General features: G+C 48.1%; 1 protein-coding gene and 1 long non-coding RNA gene across 2 annotated transcripts; both read right to left on the reverse strand.

Annotated features, from left to right (window-relative positions):
• Nucleotides 1–976: 976 nt before the first annotated feature.
• LOC142052968 (uncharacterized) lies at nucleotides 977–13,111 on the reverse strand. The gene is made up of 3 exons (XR_012659042.1): nucleotides 12,809–13,111; nucleotides 11,617–11,716; nucleotides 977–6,150 (listed from the first exon to the last, which is right to left on the reverse strand). It is a non-coding gene; the product is annotated as an uncharacterized LOC142052968 (long non-coding RNA).
• Nucleotides 13,112–14,901: 1,790 nt separating this feature from the next.
• On the reverse strand, nucleotides 14,902–19,887 carry SOX4 (SRY-box transcription factor 4). Its single transcript, XM_075083907.1, has one exon. The coding sequence runs from the start codon at nucleotides 18,905–18,907 to the stop codon at nucleotides 17,591–17,593; it is 1,317 nt and encodes a 438-aa protein (XP_074940008.1). The 5' UTR covers nucleotides 18,908–19,887; the 3' UTR covers nucleotides 14,902–17,590.
• Between the last annotated feature and the right edge of the window lie 4,817 nt (nucleotides 19,888–24,704).

The raw sequence follows: 24,704 nt of genomic DNA on the forward strand, positions 1-24,704 counted from the left end.
TACTAAGAAAATCTCCTATTAATGGATAAAACTAAACTGCGTGCTGTTCCATGCAGTCTGGGCAGTGAGAAACAAGGTATTCCTTTAAGGAAAAGAAAAACTCTGGTTTCTCTAGTCGCAGGCTACTAAATTTGTTTCCCTGGCTGTAGTCCAATGCATCGGTGCGGTACGTAGCCACATCCTGGTGGCAACTGGTGGCTCCCATCACCAGTTCATTTCATAGGTCACCAACCTGCCATCAGATTGTAATGACTTCTGGCAATTTCTAACTGGGATTTAAATCGGTGACCTGAAGTAAAGACACTCATCCTATTACGAGCCTCCTGAGCCATGTAAATTCCAGCAGAGCTTTTTTTTTAAATTATTCTTAAGCTTACTTCACACAGATATAAATGCTCACAGAAGATCTGAGTTGAAGAAGAGTCAGACCCTAAATATTGATAGGAAGCCTCATTCCTCTTCAGTGAAAACTCTAGAAACCTCTGGTTTGCATCATTCAATCACTAAGCCACCTGCTTACGCAATGGGCGTGTGAGAGCTGTTTCAGCAATTTATCAGCTTCAGTGATGGCTGAATATGCAGATTTTATATTCTAATACATAGAAACACCTGGATTCGGGTATAAAAGATACTTAGAATATTTCTTGTGGTAGTTTGTTTCATGTAGACATAGTGACTGAAAAGGTCAGTTTAAAAGCACTGGAAGGACTTCTGGGTAATTTCCTTTGCTCTTAAATCATCTACCGTTACATCAATAACACAGTTCATGAGGTTTGCACTTCCATTGCAGCAGAAACTTAAAAAAAATATTAAAAAATAAAAATCAATGTAACCCAATTTCTCCTGTCTTCATCGAAAAAGAGAGATTGAAAGTTCCACTCCAGAAAAAAAGTTTCTGCTAATTCAGAATATGAATTGCAGGGAAAACAAGGCATTTAGAAAATAAAAAGCTCACAGACAACAGCACTTGAAAAGCTTCGGTCATTATATTTAATCACATAAAATGAAAAAATAGCTGTGAAAAACTGAAATTCCTGGAAACCATGTCACTAGCTAACCACAATCAGAGGCTGCAGAGCAATTATTAACCTATTGTTGCTGAGCTTCCAGCCACCACAGAATCACCAGACTATTTTTTTAACCTCTTTTAGTTACAAAATGTGTCTAGTTACTTTGTTTGCTTCCTACGTTTCTTTCTGAAAATAACACAGACAACACCTGTTATATACCCAGTATAAATCCAGTTATTATCCTAACAAAAAATTCTAAGAAAAATAAAAATTCTGAAGTTAAAATCAGTGCGAAAAGAGATACTTTCCTTGCTTTATCATCAAGGAAAGAATAACAAATGTTCTGTTGTCATAGCACTTTTAAATATTCAAAAGTAAAACATGTTCTTGATTTAAACTAATAATAAATATATCTGATGAAGAAAATGTCCTTTGAAGTGACCACAGACAACATGGCTTTCTAGATGCCACAAACAGAAGACGTTTCATGTCATAAGACTAAACACCCAGTTAGAGGACAGATAGCGAATAAGCTGTAGACAAAGTAGATCCTTAGCCAGGCCTGTGCTGATCTCTGTGTATAAAGCATTATATACACACAGCCCAGATAATCACAAAACACAGAAACAGTTTTGCGTGAGGAGTTATCAGAACTTACAAGACAGAGGAGCATTTAGACGTAACAGCAGCCCAAACAACTCAAACTTCTCAAATTATCTCCAAATTCAGAAACAAAACTACCGAGAGAGCACAAATGAGTAGCACGAAGTGATACTGTGATTAATTTGCCTCAGCCAATTTTTTCCACTGTGAAAAGCTGCTGTTACCTTTAGGCACCTAGAGGAGGAGGGACACTGGGAGAGGCATTCTGAGGACAACAAATGAGAGAAATGGATTTATGTGCAGACATCCAAAACCTGTGTGCCCATCCTTTCAGGCAGTCGAGGCTGCTTATTCAAGACTTTCTGCATCAGAGAGGACTCAAACACAACTTTCTTTGGTGTCCCCCCAGCCCATCACGCAGTGCACGTTGTGAAGCCTGTCCAGACCTTTGAAGAGCAAAACACCAGCTCAGTCAATCCAGTGCTCCCCAGCGAGCACCTGGCTCTCTGCTCACACAGTGTACAGGCACCCCAAGCCCCCACAACACCTTCACTCGTGGGGAGGATGGATGACCTTGGAGGAAGAGGAACAGCAGTGGCCAGTCACAGCTTGCAGCTGATGCCACAGGATGTCCCTAGCCTACAGGCTGGTCTCTGCACTGCTACCTACCATCGTTAAATCTGTGCATGGATGCACAGAGCTCATCAGCTGGCAGAAACCAGATACTATTGCTATAATGCTTCATTGTATTTGGTTTTAAAAGGTAATGACTAGGATTCTTGGAGTCATGATTGTGACCTGCTCCTGTCTGGCAGAGGTACAACCACCTACAGCAGTGGCCTAAATTATGCAATAGGACCTATTAAAAAGAAAAAAAATAATCAAGATTTCCCTTTCTGAACACTCCTGCACTTCCTAGGTCTAATGGGTATACCACCCTCTTTCCTGCTGACTCACACAGCCTTGGCTGGAACAGTCAGGTGGCTTATATTACGTCCTGCAAGTCTCCAAGGAGGCTCTGCTCATATTAAATTATTCCTCAGTTTTCCAATCATTTGTGAAGAGAATTACCTCAGCTTTTACCGACAAAAAAAATTACCTTTAAAGTCACAATGTGCACCTATAAACAAGGCCTATTGAACAAGACAGTCAAATTCAAAAATGGAAGAGAATTATTTCAGAAGGGGAATACCCGAGAAGAAAAAGTTACTTCAGCTTCCACTATGGGCATATTCCAAAGCAGATTTAAATCACTGGTGCCTTTTGTGCTTCAGTTCAGTGCACTTTGCATCAAATTTCATAAAATATCACTTCAGGTGTTCTCATCAGAAAAGTATGAAAGATTAAAAACCAACCAGAAATACCAAGGCATATTTTTACAGTCTTAGGGTGCATTGTGGATGATAAGGTGAAGCTGGTTAATTAACATGTGAGCCAATCTTCGTTTTCTCACCTCTGGTGTTGCTATTTAAGTAATTCCTGGGTCTCATGGTGCCTCAGCTAAAGTGCAGAATAGAACAAATAGAGCAAAAAAGACCTTTAGTTCTGCAGGAAGGACAAGGTAGAGCTGGGACAGGGATCATGCCTCGTTCCTGCTGAGCCCACACAGCCTTCTTCAGGCAAAGATGCTCGCCCCCAGGAGTAGGGGATTAGGATTTTTTTTATTCATAAATTATGCCATTTCAAAAAGCTATTGTCAACTCAAACCCAGCTTCAAGCCAGCATAAGATGACAGGGCTAGGATACAAAAGTTCCTTGCCCTGTAAGGTTTTTGTTGTCCTTCTCTTCAATGTTGCCTTTGCTATCAAATCCAAAATGTTAGGTTTAGGTTTGCATGCATTTGAGAAGTTCGCATTGTTTCACTTATTCAACAAGACTTCTGTAACAGAACCAAAATTAGTCTCTTTTCCTTCCTAATTAAGGGCAGCATGATTTTGTTTACTTTCCATGATAAGCAATTTGAATAGTTCAAAACACATTATTTTGGGAACGCAGTTTCCAGGACATATTTATATTCCACTGAACTATGACAAGCAACATTTTATCACAGTAAATAATTCCTGTGATACCATCAGAGACAACATATTATCCAATTTAACTTATCACTACAGCATAAATATATTAATTTCTCCTTTAATCTGAACTGCTCCTTTATTAAAAAATTATTTGTACGAAGGATCAGATTAAATCTAGTGCCTGACATGACATTCAGTAAACTGGACAATGCCTAAAGCAACTTATATCCTCTTTCATCTCTTATTTTATCACATATGGGAGGAAACAAGAGAGTACTGTTTATCAGGTGTTGATCAGAACTCACCCTACAAGCAGGGCGCTCTCAGAATTTGAAATATTTCCTGTCTTCTATTTGTGTATGTACTAAAGGAATTTATATTCCACCTGTGCAGAAGATCTTATGAAATCCTATCCTTACAACTCATACACATTGGGTACATTCATTTGTTGCGGAGAAATATTTGGGGCCAACTTTGAACTAAAGAGAGTGAGAGGAAAAGAAACACTGTTAGCATGAGAGCTGTGAGGTGTTGCTCATAAAGATATGCAGGCCTGGAGATAAATCAAGATCTTGAGCAAAAAGGCAAGAAATTCTCTAAGAGTAGCTATTCAAGGATCAGAGAAAAAGGGATGTTTTGAAGTAGAGGACTATGGTTATTCCTCTATGAAGTCTAAAAATGGGTTTTGCTGGAGGATGGGAGGTAATTTTCCAGCTTTGTAAGGCATGATGGATACAATACTGCAATTTCTTTATTAAAACAACCCCACACACATAAATTAAGAAATATTCTTTTAAAACTTAACCCGTTTAAATTTGGTATTAAGGCCGCCAAACATCCGAAGTACAGAATCACCATCCTCAAATTTGAGAGACTTAGTCATGTCTATGACACATCAAGACAGTCTCATTAACATAATTTTCATCATCATATGAATACCAAGTAGAATTTTGTCTTGTTTTCTTGGGTTGTTTTCTGTGTGTCTTTTTTTACATTTGCCTACCACTATATATTTGAGATCGAAGGGTCAGGCACTACCTGTCCCTACCTTTACAGAATATGGCTCTAGCAGACACCTGGAACCTCAGTGACAGAAACGCTAACACAAATATGTGAAATTAGTATCTTGTCCTGCAAGTGCTGCATTATAGTTCCTTAATTTCAATTTACGCAGTTGGCATTGTTAAATGATTAGTGCCTTTAAGCCTGAGAAACTAATTATGAGCATGGATGGCCAGATAAGACTGAGATTTGAGAGAAGTTCAATTAGTACTTTGTTACTTTTACTAGGTTTGACTGTCACATCAAGATTTTTAATTGGAAAAAAAAAACTTAACCATAAATCAAGACGTAAAGTTAATAGTCTTTTACTAAAAAGAAAAAGTTTCTGGCAATTTATTACCTTCTTTACACTTAAAACTACCTTGGCCAAGCAGAATAAAAGGACCAAGAGATTTTAGAAAGATCATTTAGGGAAAGCTTCAAACAACTATTATTTAAGATTGTCCCCTTATAATTCAAACCATCTACTTTGCATACATCTTACATGTTTTGGAATATATTTAGGGCATCTTTGCTGTGTTTAGTTTTATCGCGTATAGAGATGCATGTGTAACACTGAGGGTCACACAGACCTTCCAAATATTTTCATTCGAAACTCCCCACAGCCACTGTACCTGCACTTCCTAAAGGAACACTGAGTGGTGAAGCAATCTACACTCACAAATAATATTTTGCCATCAGGTGAAAAGTTTAAAAAAAAATCTTGATTGGCTAGTTGATTAAATCAATATGTTCAAGATTCCCTGTTAGCAAAGAACTATATCTTCCTCATTACTCCATACCCAAAAGACTATTAAAGACCCTGTAGGTGCATTTAAATCTAGGAAAGAAAGAATCACAAAACTTTGCTGCATTTTTGCTGATTAGTAACTCTAAATGCCTTCTTTGGTGTCAAAAATGAAATAAATTATACCTCCTGGTACAGCAAATCAAGAACCTTCTCCAACAGCCTGGTCTTCCAGGAGAGCATCATGGTAATGCCAAGACACACAAAGCAAACAACAGGGATTAAAGGCAGAATGATCCATTTTTCCTGTTCAATTAGGCTAAAATTTGTTATGAGACACTGAAATCTGTTTCTAAAATATTGGATGACACAGTGACAGTTCAGCTCACCAACCACAGACCATCCAGGTAACCTAAGAATCAGTTAGGATGCACTCTGCAAAAGCACTCTGCCAGTAAACTCCAGGATGGTGCCGGGGTAGAAATAACCCACTTTGGTCAAAGCCACAGTTACAAGCTGCCTGCAGCAAGTTCTGAACCAGAACACCTTCTCTTTGTCCTGGAGGCTCAGGACGGCTGGTGGCTTTCTTCTTTCCCACGCTCTCCACTGACACCAGCTTGGATGGAGAAGCCGCCACTGACCTTGCAGGAGCTCCTGTCTTTGAGGGCTTCATCTTCTTACTCCTGGCCCAGACCTCAGCTTCACCATGCAGTCCTTGGACTCTGAAAGAGGTCTGTGAAGGTTTTAGCGACATAGCCCCACCTGGTTGGGTGACACAGGCAACTAATGCCCCACTAAAATAACTTATCATAGCTACAAGTCTCAAGTCCACAGCAGATGTAGACCTTGCTTTTTAAAGGAAATGCATTCCAACAAAACCAGTTTTAGCTACCCGGCATATTTTAACTAACAACCCCTTTCCCTCCAGATTTTATGTATTTTTAATGAAAGTCTAATTACCATTGAAATACAGTTTGAAGCAATGCATGAGGAAAAATAAACATAATTTAGAAAGTCAGAAAATATTCATTAATTATTTTTCTAGCATGATAAATATGTATAAATTAAGAATCTGTGTAAATATATGTTAAACTACTGAAAGATCTACAGACATAGTATGTACATAATCCTCATGGTTAGCAAAAGGAAATACTGAATTACACCAGCCAATGAGCATTAACCTTTATTTAGAAAAATACTTAGGAAGCACAAATGCAAAACAAGATGAAAATCAATTATTTAAATCAAGGTTTCCAACCTGACAATTTAAATCATGATTAAAATTGGCAATTTAAATGACTTTGATCTAAATCAATCCCCTTGATGTGAAACCAGCCCATTTTGTTTGTCATCATTATTGTTCTCGGAGCACTCTCATGAAAAAATCATTTGTAAATGTGCACACGTGGATATTTCTTTATGAACACACTTTATATGTTTATAACTTATGACAAGAAAGGCATTAGCTACACCTTAGTATACCTATGGCAATTCTATTTACCAAAAAATATTATTACATGGGAATTTTAGTTCATAAGTGATAATATTTCCCATTCATTCATAATATTAGCATTATTACAGGAAAATTTAAAATTAACTGAGTTTCAGATTACCAGAAGACCTGCCAGTCACAAACAGAGCCACAAAAGCTTTAGAATCTGCTATTTGGCATCCAGCATCCTTCAGAGAAGACTACAAAACCCACATCTGATCTGTAAGGCCACAGGATGGCAAGTCCTATGTCAAGTGCTAGGGGCACCCAGAGTAGCACAAGCACAACTCTTAAATACCTCCACAGCCCATTTTGCCAGCTGGAGATGAGTATAGGCAAAAGGCTCTTTGGACTTGTCTTTTTAACCTGCCTTCCTGAAGATGTGTCATACATGCATCTTCATTCATAATTTTTATAGAGGGAAGCTGAAGTCCCAAAGATACTATGTTTCTACACACTTTGCCCAGGAGAAAAGGTGAAGGCCCAGGCCTCAGCTTAAATGAGCTCCTGTGGGGTGGGTGACAGTCCTGGGGGGGCTGGTCAGGGGAACGGAGTTAGCACTCTCCAGGCCCTGCCAGATAGTTTGCAGCAGGGAGTAATGTACTAATCAGACATCAGAGAGCCTACCCAATGGAGCTCTTCTAAGATGGGAATCTGCAGAATCCAGGTTCCATTGACTCTCACAATGATTTGCTGCTATCCTTACCTCAGAAGAAATTAAAACTTCGGCCTTTGTCTCTAACGTTGCCTGTGGATAATGAGCCACTCAGACTGTAGACTCTGCCTGAATTAAACAGTCAAAATTTTCCATCTCCATGAAGCTCTTAAAGCCTTACTCCTACCTTTTTCTCAATTACTGCTATAAGACACTGGTGTCATGTTAGTAACTGGCAATAATTCTGCTTTAATAGCCAGGCTATGCTTTAACAGTACAGTTTTTTTCTAAACTCCTTTTCTTGACGTTCACATCACCTTGGGTCCCAACTACTGCAGTGGGGTTTTTTTCCCCCTTCTTCCCATGCATCCAGACTTTCTGATTCGATGACCATTTTTGTGGCCCATGGGGTTGACTATGATAACCCAATCTGTGCTCTTGTCCCCTGGCCTGCTTTCAGAAGGAAGCCTATGTCAGGGTCCTTTGCAGCACCACCACACACTTATCAAATATCTTATTGTTCCCGTGCAGCAGCAATAAATTGGCTATGATCACCTCATGATCCCAGCTTCCTGACTGTTTGCTTGTTAGGTTCTGTATTTTCTCTCACCATGAGAAATACTTTGGATGAGCTCCCTGTTCACTGGTGCAAATGTATGTGTGTTCCTTTCCAAATCCCCCATTAATACCCGTCTTCATCTGTGATACCTGCAAAGAAGGAAAGAGCAGCTAGCTCAGGCTGCTGCTGTAGTGAGATCAGTGGTGCCAGACTGAACAGTAATATTACTTTGTTTTCTGCTCCTGTCCATGTCTGCTTTCCTGTCCTGCATTTAAACTATAAACAATCTGAAGTGAGTCTTCTCTTCTTGTCCTGTACTTACAGTGCACCAAGGACATGAGCTGCCGATCTATGATTAAGGTCACCAACAACTGCATGACATCAATAATAATAAAATAGAAGAGAAAAGGAGAAGACACTATGATTTCACTTCTATTAAAACCTGGAACAATTTGTTACTGGAATTAAGAAGTTTCTTTTATTAAATTATCAATGAGTACATAGCCAAAGTCTAACTCACAGTGCGTATCTTTCACTGTGAAAACACAGTATTTTAGAACTACATGAAATACACCATTTAGATAAACTGAGCTGGAATTTATGAGCCTCCATTTGTGACCAGCTCCAGAGCACTAGTGTGCAGTTTCAGTTCAGGACAGGGAAGCAAAGGACTCCGTTTATAAGGCTTCATATCTAAGTTCTGAAGAACGAGGAGAGAGCTCAAGCAAAGAATATTTTCACACTTCCTCTCCCTGCAAAGCTGGCCCAAGAGAACAAAACCAAAGATTTTTAAAATACCCAGGATTCCTCCTTCTTTAGAATGAGAATGTAAAAGTTTATTCTTATTCTGTTCCATTACCCTGTTTTCTAGAAACATAATAATTTTTTAATTTATTAATTAAAAAAGAAACCAAACTCAAACCAATCCAAAGGAAAGCAGCATAACAAGATTTTCCAAGTCTCGTTGAGTCTTGGACAAAGTTTGCAGGAAGACCAGGAATTAATGTGAAGATGCCTGTTTCCTACCTCCTGTTTTATCCACTCTACCACTTGTTTCCCTACAGCTAGAACTATGCAAGGTCTTTCATTAGAAAATAATCACGTTGTTTTCTTATTAGAGAAAGAAATGTTTTCTGGAACAACTGAATATTTACAGAAAATATTTTGCTGTCTGGAAATTAAGCCCTAAAGTTATATACGATTAGAGCACATAAGTACTTATAAGTAAACAGGTGCTACCTCACATAATGGCAAATTGCTTTGCCTTCTTGGTACCCTGGGTAAGTCTGAACCATAGAATCATAGAAACATAGAATCGTTTAAGTTGGAAGGGACCTTTAAAGGTCATCTAGTCCAAGCCCTCTGCACTGAGCAGGGACATCTTCAACTAGATCAGGTTGCTCAGAGCCCCATCCAACCTGGCCTTGAACGTTTCCAGGGATGGGGCATCTACCACCTCTCTGGGCAACCTGTGCCGGTATTTCATCACCCTCATTGTAAATTTTTTTTCCTTATATCCAGTCTTAATCTACCCTCCTTTAGTTTAAAACCATTACCCCTTGTCCTGCCATAATAGGCCTCCAATGGCATTGCAAGAGCAATACCTCAAATACCACATTTCTGAATCACAGCAGTCCCTAGCATAAATTCTGTTGTGTCTAAAGACATCTGAATTTGCTTTCAGGGAAGTAAACCAACCCAGATCCAGGTGTTCAAGTCTGGGGAAATGCCAGATGCCCCTTTAAACTGCCATTCCCTTTGCCATGTGCACAGGGTCCCACACTGTCCTGTGAACCTGCTGACATCAGCGCTCCAGTCATTTCATGTCTGGTTAATGGACCCTCATTAGTGACCATCCCACTGCGGCAGTAATTACTTCAGCTGTTCCAGGGTCCAGGAAAGATTTGGGTATTTGCTTCACTTTCTTGAGAGAGGGCAGACCATGAGCTGCACGTGGCTGCAAACTTCAGGCAGGCTGCTACAGCAAAAAGTTACTCTCTGACACATCAAGGAGTTGCTCATTTGAAAGATATGGTTGGACTTTAACCTGAGTATACAGGTTTCGGTGAGCTAGGCTGAGATCATGCAGTCAGGTCTTGTTTGGTTTCATAGCAATCCTACTTGTTCAAAACAGTCAACCTGAGCAACAGCCTTTTAAATTATTCAGTTAGATACCAGCTGTTTTCATTTAGCTTTCAGAAACGCAGTCACAGTTTGTACCCAGCTTGGTGCTATTTTTGAGTCAGACAATGTGCAGAGATACCCTCATCCGAGAGCCTTGGACTAATCTCAGGATGATAATGTAGCATGGGTACATCTTGGATACATCTTAAATTAGATTTCTTTTCATTCTAATGCCACACATTAGGCAATGTGCCTTTTGCAAGGGAAGGAGATGAATGCTGAAACAGAAGAAAAAGGGGGTCTGGGAAGCAGGAAAGACATAACGTTCTGGGTCCACTGAACAGGAATTTAAATCTCTAACATAATATTAGCAAAACCCCTCCTGAAGAAGGTTAGGAATCCTTTTGGGAAGAAGCAAGGTCAGAGAAAGGAACGTAAACTGGAGACTGGGGCAGGAAGCCCACAAAGAAACTGAGTGAATTACTGAGAGAGCAAAAGAGGAAAGATAAGAAAGACCAATGTTTTCCTTTTTCTTCCAGCTATGCGTTACAAAAGCACTGCCAACACAACAAACAAAGCATAGTTTTTCCAGGATAACACACATTTTGTCTAGTCTTTTGCTGACATAACGGTGCCAAGCAGGACTCAAAGCTCATAGCTCCCCTGGCTGATGCCAGGTCTGAGTTTCTACTTCTACCTCATTCCCATCATTTTGAAAGACCCATATGGGCCCCTTGCAACCGACCTGCCAGTCTTGCTCCTATTTCTGCAAGCCCTTTTCCTCCTCCTGTTCAAGCAAGCTAATGCTGCCTATAAGGATGGGACACGCAGGGAAGCATGAAGAGACTGGTCAGCATTTGTTAGCTGTCAACAAATGGCGTCAAGGCCGGTTATGGACAGCTAACCTCCTCTGTCACAAACCACCAAACTCACCCCACCAGCAGCCACTGTTACGTTGTCCTTTGCTTCATAAAAACTGACCTAGAAGGGAAGACATAACAGGAGCCGTCCGAGTTTGGGGATGCTCTTCTGCTGTACGGGAGGAGAATTAAATTTTGCAGAAAACATGGAGGAGCTAGTAAAGGGGGAGAAAGGATACTAGGAGTTACTGTGCTGCTAGGAAAAAAGGCACAGGAAGTGGCTCAGAATAGTATAATCTAGCCAAAGATGTATTAGGAAATGTTGCTTAGGTATGCTTAAGAGTTATGCCCAAATCAGATTCCAGGGGATTTAATTCTGTTGGTGGTCTGTAGCTTGGTTACTACAAGTTCAGTAAATGCTGCTCCTTGCCTTGAGATCCTTATGTACAATGCACAAAACAGAACGGTCACTGACCAGGTAATTACTGAGCCCTGAATAAGTCACTTACCTTTTGTGCCACAGTATACCCATCCTGGAGACAACCACGTGTATTTTCCTCATGTTGGTGGCAAAATTCATAGCTGATGTTTAGAGCTCATTCAAGGACCCTGGAGAGGAAAGGTTGAAATGGCAGGAGGTGGATAATAACTGTTGAACTCTGGCATATCAAGATGATCACAACACGTGTAGACTCAGGAGGTCACACTGTAATACCTTGTTAATGTCTTCAAAGCTTTTCAGAGACCTTTATGGAGTTAGTCTAGAGGAGAAATTAACCCTGACATATACATTTAAAAAAAACTAGATCCAACATGCAGAGTAAAGAGCCCTTGAGAGGTGGGTTAAGCTCTAGCCTGCTATTTTTCCCATTTTTCTTGTGGAAGCAGATGTGACAGAGGATGGTGAGGGAGTGGCCCAGGCAGCATGAAGGCTCTGACTCATATGGCTACTACTGTGCTGTGTATCACGTAAGTGTATGTCACGACAGCTAACGGGGAGGCTGGGGAGGCCTCTAGCCCAGTACTTTCCTTTCTGCTCAGATAGACCATGTCTGCTGGAAGTGTAACATGGGAGTGCAAACCTTGCAAATGTGTTTAGCATCGTTGACTCCCAGGGAACACTAATTTTGTGTTAGAAAAGAAAGAAAATACATTATGGCCTATGCATGCAGTCACATCACACGCTGCTTCACAAGGAAGGGAAGGAAATAATTACCTGATTACTGAAAATTATATGTACACTCTTGAGGTGAACCATCTTCATCTAATTTGCAGGTAAATTAATGATTTACAAAGAAGCATGGGCTATTAAAAATAAATTTCAGTGACAGACATATGCAGCCTATTATGGTGATTTTTTTCATCTGAATCTTCAATTCCTTTCTGTATCTTTGTACACTATGAGATGAGCTGATGGAGAAAAGGCAAAGAGCTCTAAAAATCAGCGGTTTAGCAAAAGATGAAGAGGAGACAAAATTGTCACAGTATAAGACTGGACAAAATCATCTATACCAAAGTTGAAATAGAAACTTCATTTTTTTCACTCACCACACGAACAAATTCACACAGCATTATCACAAGATGCCGCAGAGGTCACAAGCAAGAAGGGGATGCCATGGAGGCCAGAATAAATTAATGGAGCGCGATTCACTGGTGACAATGACCACAGTTGCTGTAAGAAGTCTCTAAAAGGCTTATTACCCGAGGCCAGGTGAAGGCACACCAGGGAAGGAGCAATTCCGTTTAGCCTTGTTTTCACGAGCGTGGTTGCAGCCTCCAGGAGCGGAGCTGGGGCCTCCCACACCAGCTGGGGCAGAGGCCCCGGCAGCGGCAGCAGGGCAGCAGGAGGAAACGATAACTACAGCAATCTCGAGCTGGAGATTTCACGGTGCTGTGGAAATGCGCCTCTTTATAGGCACCCGCCACTCTGGCCCGCGTCCAAGACAGGATCTGGTGTTAGGCAAACCTACGGTCAGTCGCCAGTTGTGATTCCTAAAATCTAGTTTTAACATAGACCTTCATTAAAAAATCTTTGTAATAAATTTGCTAGTTTTCACATTTGCTAGAGGGCTACTACTTTTCCTTCCAAAACAATTACACTAGAAATGTGATTTATATTAAAAAAATTTAAAAAGAGCACATTTGGTGATATATCCTTTTGTGTCTTAGTTCTGGGTACTTCCTCTAGTGAGAGACTTGCCTCGCTCCGTATTGAGGCAGCAAGGAACATATGCATATTTCCGATTTATGTATATACGCACATATGTGATGTTGTGTGAATATATATATATATATGCACATATATTTTAGCCTGACTTCCACTTAGCTACCCAGAGGCAACAACTTGTGTCACCAAAGAGTCCCCAGAGAAACAATCCGTTTGGCAAGACTGGACTTAATTATAACAGAGAACAAAAACAACGTACGCAGGAAACCATAAAACCCCTCAAGTTAACTGTAGCCAACGGCAACCGGGCCTGGAGCAGGGCCGGCGAGCGGGGCTCAGGCGGGGCAGCAGCCCCTGCCCGCCGCCTGCAAGTGGCGGCAGTTCGATGTTGTCACCCGTCCCATCGCCACCCCCGGCCGGCTTCTTCCCTGATTTTTGCCCTGTGCCCAGTCCCAAGAGCAAATTTCTCGCTAAGCACAGCGCCCGGGCACAGCAGCGTGCTAAAGGCGGGAGGGTTTGGGCGCCCGCCCGCACCCCCCCTTCACGCACCTCCCTGCCACCCGCGGGGATTCGCGGGGGCCGCGGGCAGAGGCATCGGGTGTGCAAAAGGCCTCGGAAGGGCAAGGCGCCGTATGCAACGAGGCCGGCCAGGAAACCTCCCAGGCGATGGGTGGCGTGGAGCTGCTGATGGGGGGATTTTTGCATGGCAAATACCACACAGGAATTCCCGGGGATAAGGCAGGGCAAACATTAACCTCCCGTGCCGGTGGCTTTGCGAAAGAGCCGGTACAACGTCTCTTTTCGTCTGCTGCTCCTTTTTCATGGAAAAAGAGTTTATGGCTCAAAGCCAGCTGTAAATTAACAGCTAAGCGAAACCATTATGTCAGTAGGACGCTTTCATCGGTTTACAAAACAGTGTTCAAGGTACGATGCATATTCGTAGGCAGGAGGGGAGCGCAGGGAGGCGGGTACCCGGGAGGCCGAAATCGAAACCTGGAGGGGGTCACCGGCCTTGGCCCCGGCCAGAGAGGGCCAGCGGGGAGGCGGGGGCAAGGACACCCTTCCCCCCTGCCCCCGGACCCCCGCCCCCCGCATTCGCGCGGCTAATCGCGCTGATGGCCGGGCGATTGCAACCGCTTTGCATTAGAAAGCCTTCACTAAAGGTGCCCCGGAGAAACTATTTTGGATGGGGGATGGGGGGCGGCGGAAGGGCGGCCAAGGCGGAAAAAAAAGAAGAAAAAAATCTCGTAAGAGGGAAAATAACCTGAACCCGCGGTGCCAGGGCGAGCTGCCCCGGGAGGAGCGGCGCGGCCGTCCGGGGAACGCACCGCCGGGAGCCGGGGGCGAAGCAAACCCTGGCGCCGGCTCCCGCCGCCCAGCCCCGCAAACCCCCGGGCCCGGGCCCCGCAGCTCCCACCCGCCACGGCGTTTCCCCGCGGCCTCCGGGAGTTGGGGGGGGGGGGAGGGCGCGGTTCGGCCGCCCTTCCCCTGGCCCGTCCGGGCGGGGCCGACCCTGGGGTCCCGCCACCGGGGGTGGGGTGGGTGGGGATGTGGGGGTGTTTGTGGAGAAAACCCCGCCCGGACGGGGCCGGGGGGCCGAAGCAATGATGACAAAAGCAGCCCAGTGTTAGGGTTCAGTTCCAGCTGATTTTATTTCCTTCCCGAAGACAAAAAAAAACCCAAAACAACAAAAAAAAAACCCAAAAAACAAAACTGAGAGAGGTTATTTACAGAAGGTATATCAACAATCTGACAGGCAGTGAACTTGACATGGTTAGCTGGCATGATCTTTTTCCCTCCTCTTCTTTCCCAAAGTTGCGTTGTGGGTGATCGTTAGACCAAAAAAAAAAAAAAAAAACAAAAAACTACACAGCATATTGCACAGGATGGATGACCAAAAAAATAACAAAAAGAACAAAAAAAGTTAAACCCTTAACGGAACCACCTCATTAGGCAGACGTCCTAGTGCCTGTCATGTTATATTAACATACATAAACACACAATCTTCTTTTTTGCTTATTATAATACAGACTTAAATGTACAAAGATGTTTTCACTTTCTTCATCTTAAACACAACAGCTATAAACCTGAATACATATGCTATCATCATGCCATAAGAGACTAAAACAATTATATTTAGCGACAAGTAGAAAGGATTAAATAGTCAAATACAAGAATGAAAAACGCAGTACATAGTGTCGCGAACTCAAACCGGCATTTAGATAGATCCAGTGGTTTAAACGGCACGTTTTTGCTTATAAAAAAAAAAGTGCAAAAGATGTGGTTTACAAGTTAAAGGTACAGGATCCCTTCCGTGTAAATGCACCAGTCGCTTTACTTCATTTCGGGACAGGCTTTCCCCCAAAACGGTAGCACCCAGTGTACACGCCTCAGGCTTTCCCTCCCCCTCTGGCTCCCCCGGCCTCCCCCCCCCCCCCCGCCCCCTCCCCCAGAAGGGCAGGGGGCTGCAGAGCGCCCGGGCGCCGGCGGCGCGGGATGCTGTCACTTTAAGATGCCTGCAGATTGGAGTGTAAACATGGACAAAGTAGGGGCTGATTCGTGGGTGGGTGAGAGTGTGAGTGAGCGTGAGCGCGCACACGCGTGTGAGATACTAACCAGCGGCCCTGTTGTTAAAATCAGGAAATCCAAACAGCGATTTACACCGATTTACACCCCCTTTATATATTTTTTACAAAAATACACTGAGAAAATAATCAAACGTTTTCATCTCTCTTCTCTTTTTGTTTTTAAAAGTGTCAAAAGTCTACATTTAAATATAAAAAATTAAAAGTTAAAACTCTAGCCCTTCAGTGAAGGAGACATAAAAATGGTGCGGGTAACAACGAGAACTACCAAAAAAGGACAAAGAAATACAAGTCAAAAATGTTTGGCCAGTATAAATACGTCCACTTATAAAATGGCATCCGATTACATTTACAAGGAAAAAAAAACAATACGAGGATGGAGCATCGGTGAGAAAAAACAGTCTTTTCATTTACAGCTATAAGGAACAAACACATACATACTCTGAGAAAAAATTTGGTCCTGAATTTCTTTTAAAGTCCAGCACAGATTTGAGTTGCGTTTGAATCCTTTAAAGAGTTAAGAATGAAAAAAAGCTGGTGATATTTTTGTAGGAATCAAACATAGCGCCATCTATCTGCTTTTATATTATCCTAACACTATTTTTTTTAAACTGTTCAACAGTCTTACAGAAATCTTAAAAAGATAGACAGGATAACATGCTGTATTAAACCCCACCAGTGAAATAATCCAACACCACCACGATTCCGAGTAAGAAGAAAAAAACTACTTTTTTTTTCCGTATTTTCCTTTTTTTTTTTTTTTTTTTGCAAAAGCCATCGCCCTCCATTTCCCCTGTACCACATCATGACAGAAACTGTTCCCATTCGGTCTCTGTTTCAAAAGAAGTTTTCCTCAGCGTTCTTGAAGTTCGGCCTTATTTTTCCTCTCTACATATGACATAAGGTGACGGAGAAAAGCGCCGCCACCATCTCATCTGTACGTGCAAATCCGTTTCAGTTTATTATTATCTTCCCCCCCACCGTATTTCCAAGACAGCTCTCAAGTGTAAGTCCGGCTCTTCTCCTCTTAACTAGGATCTCAGTCCAGCTCCCAGCTCCAGCCGCCGCCGCCTCCTCCTCCTCCTCCCATCGTCGTCGCCTCCTCTCACCGCAGAAGAAACCGGGACAGGATTTCTCCCCCCAAACGTGAACCTCGCAAGGGCTTGGGTGGATTTTTTGTTTGTTTGTTTTTCTCCCTTTTTAGTCAAGCAGTTCCGATCGCTCTTTCACACGAAAGGGCGAATACTCAAGACATCATCCAGTGTGCGCTCAGCACAATGCACCGCTCCCCCTCCTCTTTATTCGTATAAAGTGGGCAATAACAAAGAACCCAGAGGTGTGTGTGGTTCCCCCCCCCCAGCCCCCCGCCCTCCCCCTTCTCTGTCTCTCTTTTCAGGAAATAAAAAGGGAAAAGATAGCGTTTCTCTCCCGCCAGTCTCTGAAAAAGCAACGTCAGGTCTCGGAGGGGGTGTGTGCGGGTCCGTCTCCAGCCGGAGGAAGGGGGCTGGCTGGCCTTTCTGCAAGGAGGGGGCGATCCCTCTCCCGCCGCCTCTCTCCCCGAGCACAAGAAGCAGTCTCACCAGCCCCTTCCCAGAAAGAAAGAAAAAAAAAAAACCCACAAAACAAAAACAAACCCAAAACCGAACAAGAAAGACAAGCGCCCCGGCGGGGTGGGCGAGTCCTGCCGACAACGCGCGTCTGTGCCTCCTCCAGCAGGGCCCGGCTCTCGCCTCAGTAAGTGAAGACCAGGTTGGAAATGCTGGACTCCAGCCAGTCCCCCGAGATCATCTCACTTACCTCCGGCGTGCAGTAGTCCGGGAACTCAAAGTGCGAGCCCGAGCCGGGCTCGAAGTTAAAATCCAGGTCCCGGTCGAGCACCGAGGAGCTGAAGCTGCCCAGGGACATGCTCTCAAAGCCGGGGCTGGGGTTGAGGTCCAAGAGGTCGTCCTCAAACTCGTCGTCCGACGAAGAGGAGCCGGAGGAGGAAGAGGAGGAGGAGTGTGAGGACGCGGAGGAGGAATGCGCCGTCGAGGGGGCCGGGGAGGAGGCGCGCAGGCTGGTGTAGCTGCGGTGATCCGAGGGCGAGCCCGATGAGCCGGAGCCGGGGGGCGAGGGGCAGCCGCCGCCGCCGCAGTCCCCCTCGGGCCGGCCCGCCCCGCCGCCCCCCTCCTCGTAGAGGCTCAAGGGGTCGCCGGCCTCCGCCGAGCTGCTCAGCGTGGGGCTGCCGGGCACGGCGCCGCCGGGGGAGGCGGAGGCGGCCGCCGCCTGCCCGCCGCTCCCGAAGATGTAGACCCGCTTCAGCTTCTTCTCGGCCAGCGGCTTGCCGGGACCCGAGGGCGCGCCCGCCGCCCCCCGGGGCTTGTAGAGCGCCTGGTGCTCGGGCGGCAGCAGCGCGGCCGGCGGCTCCCCGGGGAAGGGGGCGGCCTTGCCGCCCGCCGCCGCCTTGCCGTGGGGCTTGCCGCCCGCGCCGCCCGCACCGCCCGCGGGGGAGGGCTTGGAGCCGCCGCCGCCGCCGCCCTTCTTCGGGGCGGGCTTGGCCGGGGCCGCCGGGCCTCCGGGGCCGCCGCCCGCGCTGCCCCCGCCGGCGCCGCCCCCGCCGCCCTTGTCCGCCTTGTCGCCGGGCTTGGCGGAGCTGTTGCCCGACTTCACCTTCTTCCTGGGCCGGTACTTGTAGTCGGGGTAGTCCGCCATGTGCTTGAGGCGCAGCCGCTCCGCCTCCCGGATGAAGGGGATCTTGTCGCTGTCCTTGAGCAGCTTCCAGCGCTTGCCCAGGCGCTTGGAGATCTCGGCGTTGTGCATGTCGGGGGACTGCTCCATGATCTTCCGCCGCTCGATCTGCGACCACACCATGAAGGCGTTCATGGGCCGCTTGATGTGCCCGCTGGGCGTCTTGCACCAGCTCGGGTCGTCCGCCTTGCCCCCCGTGGAGGCGGTGGAGCCCGGCGTCGGGGAGGAGGCGATGCCCAGCTCGATGCCGGCCCCGGAGTCGGAGGTCTCGGCGGCCAGCAGCGCCTCCGTGTTCTCCGCCGTGTTGGTCTGCTGCACCATCGCGGCGGTGGCGGCGGCGGCGGCGGGGGGCTCGCCGGGGCTCAGCGCCGCTCCGGTGCGGGGCAGGGCGCGCAACTTCTCACAGCGGCACCGGGGCGGCGCAGCCAGCCGCGCAGCCCCCCGCGGCCGCGCCCCCGCTCCCCGCACCACTTGTACTTCCACACCGGCGCCTGGTCCCCGGCGGCGCGGTCCTCTCCCCCTCGAGGCGGCGGCGGGGCCGCCCGCGGTCAGACAGAGTTTCTGCAAAAGCAGCGCCGCGAGCCGCCCGTCCAAGTTGAGGTTTTTTTTTTTTTTCGTGGAGTGTTTTGGGCTTTTTTGGGTTTTGGTTTTTTTTTTTTTTTGGAGGGGGGGTTGTCGGTCTGCTTTTTTTTTTCTCCTCACCACCTCGGGTTTCCCCCCCCTCCCCGAAGCAGCTGGTCCAGTTCACAAGTGCTTTTCGCCTGCCCCCGGCGTTTCAGGAGAGCGGCGCTCCCGCCGCCGAAAGTCTCTCAGCGCTGGGCACGGCCAGCGTGCACCGCCGCGGGGGAGGGGGGAGGCGGCGCGCCCCCAAAGCCCCGAAAACCCCGGCTCCAGGACTCGTGGTGGCGGCGCGGGGGCGGCCAGGAGTTTGTACAGGTAGGATTTGGCAGTTGCGAGGTACTGAGCGAAAAGAAAACCCCTCCGAAAAAAAAAAAAAAAGGATTAAAAAAAGAAAAAGACGGAAAAAGGATAATAATTGAAAAAAATCCCCGGAAAAAAAAAGCGCTCGTGCATGAACGAGTGTGTACGTCCCCGGCAGGAAGAGCGGCGAGCCGGGCGCCGAGCCCCGTCCCCGTCCTCCTCCTCCGCCGCCGCCGCCTCCGGTGCTGCTGTTGCTGGTAGTGGTGGTGCTGCTGCTGTCGCTGCTCCGCGCGCGCGGAGCCCTGCGCCGCCCCCCGCGCCCGCCGGGCGATGCCCCGCGCCCCCCGCGCCGCGCTCCGCCGGCTGCAGCTGAGAGCGGACCCCCCGCGCCCGCCCCGCGCGCCGCTTTATCCTTTCGCAGCCCGCCCCGCGGCCAATCGGGCGCTGTATCCAACGCCTCCGCGTGCCAAGCCCCGCCCGCCGCCCGGCGATTGGCGGCCGCCCCGGCGCGGTAATAATCGCCGCGTGCAATGAGAAGCGCCGGCGCTGACCTCATTCCCGGCGGCGGGGCGAACTTTTTTAAAAGGGGCAGGAGGGCAGCCCCGCGCGCCGCCCCGCGCGCCGCCGCGCACGTGCCCGCGCCCCCCCCCGCCCCCCCGCCGGGGGAAAATCAGGAAATCAGCAAAAATCATCATAATACAAATAATTAAACATAAAGGGGGAGGAGGTCTGTTAACCCGGCCCGCCCCCGCGCGCCGTGTGTGCGGGAGGAGGCGGCGGGGACGGGGCGGCCGCGGGTAGGCGGCGAGCGGGGGACACCTGCCCGGACAAAGGGACGGCCGGGTGTCCCCGGCGCTGCCGCACGCCCAGCGGGCAGCGCCGCCGGGGCCTCCGGGGGGATGCCGGGGCGTCCCGCGTGGGCGCACCCACGCGCGCCTCCCCGCCCCCACTCTGCCATCCACGCCCACACGCAGGGGTCGTCACCCCTCGAGAAGTGCCCGCGAAGCGCTGCCGTCACGCCCCCCTCCGCCGCGGAGCTGGAGCTGGAGCTGAGCGGCGCCGGGGGTGGGACGGGCCGGGCGGCGGGCACCTCCCGCGCAGCGGCGAGCCGCGTCCCGGCGGCGGCCGTAATTAATCGCTGCCACCCACCCACCCACCCACCTCATCTCCCCGGCGCGGTGGGAGGAAGAGGTGTTGCCCTTGTCGCCGCTTCACCCTCCCCCCCGCTCCCCGCCGGCCGCTCCCGAATGCCGCAGCCCCGCCGCGCCGCCAGACCCCGGCGGGGAGCCGCGGCTGGGGGCCCCGGCCCGGCCCCGTCGGGTCCCCCGGGAGCGGGAGGAGCCGCGGGGGGACAAATGCCGTTGTCTGCCCTACCCCCAACGCGCCGAGCCCCGCGGAGCAGGGCCCCCCCGCCCAACCCCGGGTCTTTGGGGCCCTTCCCGGGGGGGCGGGCTGCGTTTCGGGGGTTGCTTTTTCTCCTCTTTCATCTCACTTCCCCCCTCCCTCCTCCCTGCAATGATCGATACTGAAGAAAAAACAGGGCAGCGGTGATACGCGCTGGGAAGCACCCCTTAAGGCCTTGCCCCTTAAGGCCTTGCGGCGTCAAAAAAACCCCAATACTCAGGTAAAGGGGTACCATCCCTGTGAAAAAAGCAGCAGCGTTAGTCCCCAAAGATTCCTCGTGTCATTCATCAGGCCAGGGACCAAAGAGGCTGTTGGACAAAACAGCTGTGAAAAATTTTGTTCCACACAACACCAGCTAAACACTTCTTAAGTCAGAAAAAAATGGTTGGAAACAGCTGAAATGTCTAAGAAAGCGCTCTAAAAGTAAGTCACACATTTTTGCAAGCAAATTTATGGTAGGGTCCTTTAGCATGGTTTCTAGCTGGTTTGAGAACAAGCTTTGAATATTAAGACCCCACATTGGACTCAAACTATTACACTGGCATGAAGCCCTGAGAAAAATACCAAATTCTTTAATACCTCCCTGGGTCGGTCACCTACGTTACTGAGAGCATTTACAAAGATACAACCGAAATTATTGCTTTGCTTGCAAAAAAATTTACATTGTTTCCTCTTTCAGCTTCTGGTAAGCACTGGATAAAATATTGCTTTCTGTAAGGTTGACGACATCCAGTGACATCAGTGGAGTTTCTCAGCTTTGCACTTTGCGAGCCGTAAATCACCGCACGTTTTCCGCCTGCGACCCCGAAGCTCACATCAAATCTGTTCTACCGTATACCGCCAACTTCTATAGAAATGGAGGCTCACGGTGGTTTTGGCGTCAGGAGTAAGTCCCGGGTTTATTTACACTCTTGGTATTCATGTGCAGCGGCGTGAAGAACTGGGACTGGCGGCAGTCAGGAGCTTCTGGCTGCTTCACCTGTTAGCACGGGATCCAAAAGGATTTCAACCCCCAACTATCGCAGTTTAACATACAAACATCAATTTGTTCGAACAACAAAGCGAGTAAAATATTTCTAGACACAGGTTAAAGCAGAACAAATAAAAAACTAAGCTGACAGGGAGAGACATAGAAAGAAAATGCTTTGGAGAAGCTTTTCACTTGGTTGTGTTACAGTGCGCAAGGTCCTGATGGCCATGGATAAAAATGATCTCCAGGTGAGTTAAGTGTTACCTTGATGAAACCCGTCATGTCCACTTAATCTTGGTTCAAAAAGCGTGCGTGCGGGATGGACAGAAGAGTATTATTTCCCGAATGAAAACTTTACAAAAGTGCAATTTAGAGCTGCTTAATAAAGCAATTGCAAAAATACGATGTGGAACTCTGTAAAAGCATTTTATTACAATTTCTTGGCTGTCGAAGTTAATTTCTTATTCATTTCTTGAAGTTAATTTCTTGAAGTTAATCGCTTCCACCCCTAATCCTCCAACGCTGGACTGCAAGTGCCTTCCACCTCCCCAAATTTTTAAGCCTAGGTGTAAAGCGTGAGCATTCATCTTCCTTCAAAAACGCAGTTTTAAGAGCGTTGGCAAGATTTCTCCACGTTTTACAACTTAAAAAGCCTCAAAACTTCGTTCTATTTCCTGCGGGCTTTGCAAGGCCGGGGGGTGCGGAACGGGACGCGAGGTGGCAGCGCTGAGCCTCTTCTGCCAGACGTGGGAAAACGTGGAGCGATTGAACCCGGTTTTATTATTATTATTACTGTTCTCATTATTATTGTTATAATTAATTCATTTATTTCCCCACGGTTTTACGAGTTTTACTGAACGCTGCGAGTTTCTAACTGAAATTCCGCAGGTTTGCACCGGCAGGCTCCCCGAGCGGCAGCGCCACACGGACACCTGTGCGCCTCTGAAGCGCTTCACGATTGACCGTAAACCTCACCCGGGGGATGCAAGGGCTGGGTCATCAACGGCGCAATTCGCACACGTGCGGCTGGGCACCGGCCCCTGCGCGTGGAGCGGGCGCCCGTTGCAAAGGGCTTGTCCTGAGCAAAAGCTCCTGGACAAATCCGCAGCGGTGCTGGGCGCTTCAGGCGCTGATTCAAGGCTTCCTGTGCGAATCAGACCGCGGTCCCCACCGTTAAAAATGTCTTAAGAACGCGCAGATTTAGCACCGCAGCAGATTCCCCCCGCCCGCCTTAAGCCGAGCATTACTGGCGCCCAGGCTTATTTAAGCGCAGCCCTTGCAGCTGATCTTTTCCACCGCCCCCCCCAGCTCTGCAGGCTGTGAGAAGCGCTTTGGAGTCGATTCCGGCCGAGCTTTCGGGAGGCAAACCTTCCCTCCCGCTAAACGTGTTCCTGCACGCCCGTGCCGGCACGGAGCGCCTCTCTCCCGTGGCGGTCCCCGGGCGGTCCCCGGGCCGAGGAGCCCCCGCTGCCTCCTCACCGGCCGCCTTTTGCCCCCCGCAGCCGCCGGCGCCGGGCAGCGGGCGCGGCTCCCCCGCCACCGGGGCCCGCAGGCTCGCCCCCTCCGCCGGGGCGTGCGTGGCAGTTAACACGCGCGTTAATTCCACGCTGTTACCCGAGCCGACAGCCTCACCGCGCTGTGCGCACAGCGCGTCCCCTCTCTCCAAGCACCCGCCCTCGCCCGGCGGCAGCTCCGACCCCCGGCGCTTTCCCTCCGCCCCCGCGCAGCGGAGCCCTGTTCACGCGCGGCGATAAACACGGGCGGGGCGCAAACAGCCCTCCCGGGCCGCTTCCAGCCCACGCAACGATCCTTTGCAAGGGATCCTACAAGGATCCCGCCACGGGAGGCGGCGGGGGGGGTGGGGTGGGGTGGGGGGGTGTCTGGCAGCGCGCGGCTCTCCGCGCACCCCTCCCCCGCGGAGGGTGGCGGGCGGCAGGTGGCGGCGCCCCCCGCGGGACTGAAGCCGCGTGGGGGGTGTTCACCTGCGCGGAAGAAGCAGGGCCCTCACCCGGGCACGTCCTGAGCAATAATAGAATATAATATTGCGGCTAATTAAGGCGGTTCCTGGGACATCTTGCATCCCATCACTCTGTGACAGGCATCCACGCGGTGGGAAAGGCGGCATCTGATTTTCCTTTAAAAAAACCCACCCTGCATCACTTCTGAGCATGTGTCTGTCTGCGACCGAAATTCACCTCTGTAACATATATTTTGCCTTGACATTCTGTGCTGCGTTTTCAATAGGCGTATCGGGGTGATTTTAGCCTTCTTGAATTGCAAATGACAAGGCCATGCCAGAGTTATGCTGCTAAAGAACATCTTCCCCACCACCTTTCTGTTGCCTATTTTGATCCAAGGAAAACAAAGTTGATGAGATACTTGCTATTAAGGGGGGAAAAAAAAAAAGCCCTGGCTTTTAAAATAACATGATGATAGCGGGTATTCATGATCAAAGAAGAGCGTGCTTAAGGATCAGAGGTGTAAACTGAGACATGAAAGCGGGCCCTCCTTCTTCGTCCCGCTCGCAAGAAGAAAACTCCATTGCATCACTCCGATTCACTGAGCACCTTTATTCAACATGATTCATAAACACTTTGAACTCTCCCCAACAGCTTTGTTGAGAAGAACTTTTATTACTGGGAAGTGTTTTATAGAGGATATTATTTACTTAGGGGTGGAAAATCTGTTGCCTAAAGTTGTACGGTAGTACTCTTTCCTTCAAAAATGTACGTTCACTTATATTTTACTTGAGTACAGGCCTTCACATAGATACCCGGTGCCCTCGTTATGAGAATGCCGAGGCACTTCTAGCTCATTTAATAC

This window comes from Phalacrocorax aristotelis, chromosome 2 (genome assembly GCF_949628215.1).
Source record: "Phalacrocorax aristotelis chromosome 2, bGulAri2.1, whole genome shotgun sequence".
Taxonomy (NCBI): Eukaryota; Metazoa; Chordata; class Aves; order Suliformes; family Phalacrocoracidae; genus Phalacrocorax; species Phalacrocorax aristotelis.

Bases quoted from the DNA above. Each gene is read 5' to 3' on its own strand.
- SOX4 (XM_075083907.1), bottom strand. From the start codon at position 18,907: ATGGTGCAGCAGACCAACACGGCGGAGAACACGGAGGCGCTGCTGGCC.